The following is a 5,588-nucleotide window of genomic DNA, read 5'->3' as shown; positions in this document are numbered from 1 at the left end:
GGTCCCAGCAGTACATGTTTTAAGCTCCAGGTGATTTTGATATATGGTCAAGTTTGAGAACTTTTGGACTAGATGATCCCCATAGCCTTCTCAAAGTTTCAAAATCCTGTTAATAGATAAAGATCTCACCTAGAACTAGCACTCTGTTCAATTAAATGCATCGAATCATTCCTAATAGTCTGCATAAAATACTGCAATAAAAAATACCACGTTATATTAGTATTTTAAAATTTACTATATTTTCACAGACAAAATTTATATTAGCAAACTTCCCCCAAATAAGACACTGTGACAAATGTTTGGTATCATTTTAACAGTGATCATCTCCAAATTAAATATTGGTTCCCTTTATACTTATAATGCAGGAACTTATTCTGGCTGTTGAGGAAAAAACAAAAATCTATGCTCTTATGACAGTTAAGGTGCTTCTATTTCTCAAGACCAGCTGCTACATATAGCTTTCTGTTTCTCATACCCCCTGTGAGAAATACTAGAATATGACCCCAAAGAGGGTACAATAACAAAACTACCTGAACAGATCAAATAGATCAGGCATTCTAGGATTCCCAACCACAGGAAAAAGTAATCAGGAAGCATGAAGTCCCATAAATTTAAAGAATTCTATCCCCAAATACATCTGGTCCCAAAATGTGTTTCAATGAAGTCTACAACAGTTAACAACATGGAAATTGTTCTACCAAAGAACCATAACTCTCAAAGACTAGAGAGTGTTAGACTTAAGATAATACCTTTAACTTTCCTGAGGCTATTAAAAAAGGAGGACAAAAATAACCCTTTTGACATAACATGAAACCTGGGTTGACTGTCAGAAACCAAAAGGAAAAGCTGTTTAAAAACAGCAGGGGTCAAGTTTAAAAAGTCAGCTTTTGCTCCCTAAGATAAAGACTCCTTTCCCACCCAATTTCTGTTTTGACAGGTGATTGCGGTACAACAAACTCCGCCCTCCCTGACTCACTTCCTTTAACACTAACTTTTTCATTGAAACAAATGCTCTTATCTCTTCACACCCTAATACCAGAAGGGATTCTTAATAGCCAAAGAATCTAACATATTCTTAAAAACATTTTTAAGAAAAAAATAGCAGTGTTCTAATTTCTGTCAATTTTACCAAGAAAATATGGGATAAAATCAAAAACACTATTTGCTTGCTTCAGGCAAACATAAAATTGCTTTCATTAAGAATCCAAAAAGCATTTATTTTACAGTACTTAATAAAAGCATATTAAAATCTTCTGCTCTGCCATCCTAGACCTATAAAGAAGCCCTCCACGTGACTAAATCCTGGGCGAAGCTGATTAACACACCCAGCAACGTATTTCATTTCCAATTTTCCACTTTCAAATATTTCATCAGTATATACATTTCTTAGATACTTGGCAGCATTTTATGTCAAAAGGTTTCCAAAAACTTAAAAATAAAACACAAGACAGTCAAATGCCAAATGCCTTTTCTTAAAAAACCCTCCAGACATGACTTCAGCATTTTTAACACTTTGGATCTACTTTAGCAACTAAATTTATTCAAATACAAGAATGAATCTTTGCAAAGGCATAAATTTATACAGAATCTTTTAATTTCTACATTTAGAATATTGATACTATTGTCTCCCAATTGTGTTTGATATCAAACTTAAGTGAGATCAGAGTGGGAAAAAAAAAAAAAATGGCAGTAGGACCATCGCCAGGCAAAACTTCTATTCTTCCTCCATTGCTGGAGTACCAAGATGCCTCCTGGGCAAAAACAAAAAAAGCAAAGCAAAAACACACACACACATTTTAAGGCAAGATATGTTAACACAGCTTTAAAGAAACCTGTGGCCTGTAATTTCTTTTGGTTTTGTCAAGGGTATAAATCCCTTTGTCAAGACTCTTCAGATTTCAGCTGCACTTCATAGACCTAAGGTATACCAAGTACTCTCTTGATATGTATGAACACGTTATATTACTAAGACCACCTTAAGAAAAATAAAAAATAAAAAGCTCACACTGCCTCCTACTGTTAAAAGGAAAAACTTATGAGGTCAAATATGGTCCAAACTGCAGGGTGTAAAGGAGAACAAGGATATTATCTTAGCCTGTTTTCTTTTAAATCTATTTCCAAATCAAAACCTCAAAAGGGTTGAGACAGTGTCCACAACCTACTCAAATGTACTGCAAAAAACATCACTAGGTATAACTTAAGAATTGAAAACCATCTTTCCCAAACATGTTTTCGACTTGATGTGTGATATAAACATGGGGAAAAAAGGAAGAAAAATTTTAAAGCGCCATCCTACTTTGCCAGATGGATGGTTACTTTCCCAGATCTAAGGCAATTTTAATAGATGGGTTCTCTTGTTCCCTACCTACAATGAGGTAAACTGTTCCACATCAGATCAGATTCAAAATACCTGTTCATCTTCTAATCAGATGGTAATGGCCATACCCAGGGCTTCCTCGACCTTGATGGTTTTCTCCAAATTTAAAAAGTTGGGAGTAGTGTCATCCATCTTGTCACTGAGACACTTCTGTCTTTAAAATTTCACAAATAGCTCGGGAGAGTATCATGCACCTACCCCATCCACCTCAGCCATGATACTGTATTAAATCACTGAATATGAAACACAGAAACACAAACAATAGTTTTGGGTTTCTTTAAAAATGACATTTGTATTAAAAGTCTTAAAATGAAGAGACAATGATTAAACGCATAAAATTAAAAATTACAATTAGTTAGAATTGGTACATCGCAACAGTAAAATTTTGCTCTTTGCTTCTGGAGGAACACCCTACAACAGGTAATTTAAAAATTTAAAAATAATATAAAAGGGGAGCTAAATACCTGAAAACTTAAGCAAAATGAAGCAAAAAAAAAAAAAAAAAAAAAGGAAACAAATTCATTGCAAGAGATGGAAATTACATTTTAAAGGCTGAAAATAATAAAGAAATTCACTAAACAACAGGCCCTATTGTCCTGGCTCCTTCTGAAAGATTATTGAAAGGAAACTGGGAAGTGGTTTGGGGAATAGCAGATTCTGGGATATGGTGGGAAGTTCACAGGTTGGCACCGGCTGGAACAGCTGAGTTTTGAAGGCACTCTGCAGACACAGGGGTGCTGGGGGCCCTGAATCACATTTACAAAGTCTTTGTACTGTATTTTAAAAAGCTAGTCATTAAAATCGGTTACTGCCAACCAAAAAACAAAAACAAAAGGCTAAACTTAAAACACACACATACCACACACACACACACACACACACCATAGTACACACGAAAATGTGCAGATCTGTAACATTTTTTTCACAGCTGATAAAAAAAAAAAAAAAATACTACCGTTCTCCCCCAGACTCCCCTTTGATACAGTAGGTAAACAAAATAGATTTTTTTTTCCACAAATATCAGCAGACACTTTCTGGCACCCCACACTGTATTGGCATCAGTGTTAACAGTCCCAGTTCAGATGTGCAATACTTCAGATTGGATACACTGTAACAAGAATCCAACTTTGCATAGACATCCTCAGAATCGCAATCAGTCATGGGGTTGCCCTTCCAAGCTGGCAGAAAAGGAACCCAATCTTAACTTCCAGCTACTCCTGGAAAACAAGGAAAAAAACAAAAGTTTCTTCCTCTCCTCCTGCTCCTTCATATGGTTCTCCCGGACTTCCTTCCATGTATTTAAAACTTGGAACTAGAAAAACGGTTGTTGACCAAAAAAAAAAAAAAAAAAAAGAAAAACCATTTCCACCTTCTCCCCCCCCTTTTCCCCCCCCCCCCCCCCTCCCATTTTTTTTCCAGGCTGAAACTTTTGCTTGGTGGGTGTCAAGCTGCCGATACTGCGCCCTAACGGCTACTTAAACGGGGAAATATGCATCAACCAAAATCAGGGAGAAACGTACATGCTGCAAAGAACCACATTTCCACCAGAGTATCGGATGGGCAGGACGGGACACCCCCTCGGGTACAGGGTGGAGGCAGGGGACGCCGGCCGCGGAGGCCAGCCGGGCTCCCAAGACACCCTGGCCAATGCAAAGTGGTCTCCAATCTCAAAGCAAGAAAGAAATCACATTTAGAGAGTCGGATGCGTTTGGCTTTTGTGCGCAGAGCGCTGCCGGCGCGCGGCGGCCGCCTCAGAGGATCACGCAGGCCGAGCAGCAGCCCTCATCGCCGTTGGGCTGCGCCGCGTAGTTCATCTGCCGCACGATCTCGGCAAACAGCTCGTCTACCGAGGCTTTGTTTTTGGCCGACGTCTCCATGAAGGGGCAGCTCCACTCCTCAGCCAGGGCCTTGCCCTCGCCGTACGAGACCTCGCGCTCGCCCTCCAGGTCCACCTTGTTGCCCACCAGGATCATGGGCACGCGCTCGTACCGCTTCACGCGGATGATCTGGTCCCGCATGGGCTTGATGTCCTGGAAGCTCTGCTGGTTGACGAGGCTGTAGACCAGGATGAAGCCCTGACCGTTCTTGATATACAGGTCCCGCATGGACGCGAACTGCTCGGTGCCCGCAGTATCCAGGATCTCCAGCACCGACGGCGACGAGTCCACCTCAATCTCCTTGCGGTAGAAGTCTTCGATGGTCGGGTCGTACTTCTCGATGAAGGAGCCCGTCACGAACTGCACGGTGAGCGCGGACTTGCCCACGCCGCCCGAGCCCAGCACCACCACTTTGTACTCTCTCATGGCTCCGTCAGCGCTCTCGCCGCGCCTGCCGCGGCCCCGTCGGGGCTGCGCGCCGGAGAAGGCTGGGCTTGGCGGCTGGACTTCTCTTCCCCTTCCTCAGCTCCTCAGGAAAAACCCAGGAGAGAGTAGCCCAGAGAACGCAGGGCGGAAACCACCGAGCGGGGGCCGGGCGCCGGGCCGGCCCGCGGCGGCGGCGTGTCCCTGGGGCGCGGGTCGGGGCCCCGCAGCAGTCCGCGGCGGCAGCAGCAGCAGCCCGGGCGGCGAACCGGGAGGACAATGCCCGCAGCCTGCGCGAGGCGATGGCTGGAGCTCCTAGCTGCGGCAGCCCGGGAGGGCGGGGAGGCGGTGGCGGCGGGCTGCGGAGGTGGCTGCTAATTGCGCGTCGGGACGGGACGCGCGTGGCATGAGTCCCCGCGGAACGTGCGCCCACCGCCGCGGCCCATCGCGCTCTCTCCCGCAGCCTCTACTGGGCGAGGGCTTCCTACTCGCCGCGCGCAGCCCGGCCCTCCCCTCCCCGGCGAGCATGCCCAGTGCGTTCCGGCCGCGCCTTACCCAAGCGGCCGCTCCTGGTTTTCCGCGGGGCCGGGAGGGGGCGGGGATGTAGGCGGGGCTCCGGATTTGAGTCCAGTTTGGGGAGTGGCGCGAGTTAGGAACTGGCTGGGAGATGGGGTGTGTGTGCGTACACTGGAGCGAGGAGAGCGCTGTAGGGAGTATGCAGGCCGCTTTCTTTTACAGCTGTGGGAGTGGTGGACAAGGGCGGCGGCTCTGCGAGAAGCATGTGGGTGCGGCGGGCCGCCTCAGGATGGAGTAGGCTGTGGTCTTGCCAACTCCCGTTATCAAAGGCCCAAGGACGCCATTCACCCAGCCCGGGGCGGGCGTGTGTCTGGGGCCGGAAACCCGAAGTCATG

At 45.5% G+C, this 5,588-nt stretch overlaps 1 protein-coding gene across 1 annotated transcript; it reads right to left on the bottom strand.

The window, feature by feature from the left end:
* Window positions 1-216: 216 nt before the first annotated feature.
* Window positions 217-5,201, bottom strand: RAP2B (RAP2B, member of RAS oncogene family). Its single transcript, XM_003894936.4, has one exon. It carries the CDS (start codon window positions 4,678-4,680, stop codon window positions 4,129-4,131), a length of 552 nt encoding a protein of 183 aa, XP_003894985.1. The 5' UTR covers window positions 4,681-5,201; the 3' UTR covers window positions 217-4,128.
* Window positions 5,202-5,588: the final 387 nt, after the last annotated feature.

The sequence above is a fragment of the Papio anubis genome, chromosome 2 (genome assembly GCF_008728515.1).
Source record: "Papio anubis isolate 15944 chromosome 2, Panubis1.0, whole genome shotgun sequence".
NCBI classification, from domain to species: domain Eukaryota; kingdom Metazoa; phylum Chordata; class Mammalia; order Primates; family Cercopithecidae; genus Papio; species Papio anubis.
The sequence above is the reverse complement of the archived record's forward strand: the minus strand, read 5'-3'. Positions and strand labels throughout refer to the sequence as shown.

Coding starts and splice junctions, on each gene's coding strand:
- RAP2B (XM_003894936.4), bottom strand. CDS start 4,680: ATGAGAGAGTACAAAGTGGTGGTGCTGGGCTCGGGCGGCGTGGGCAAG.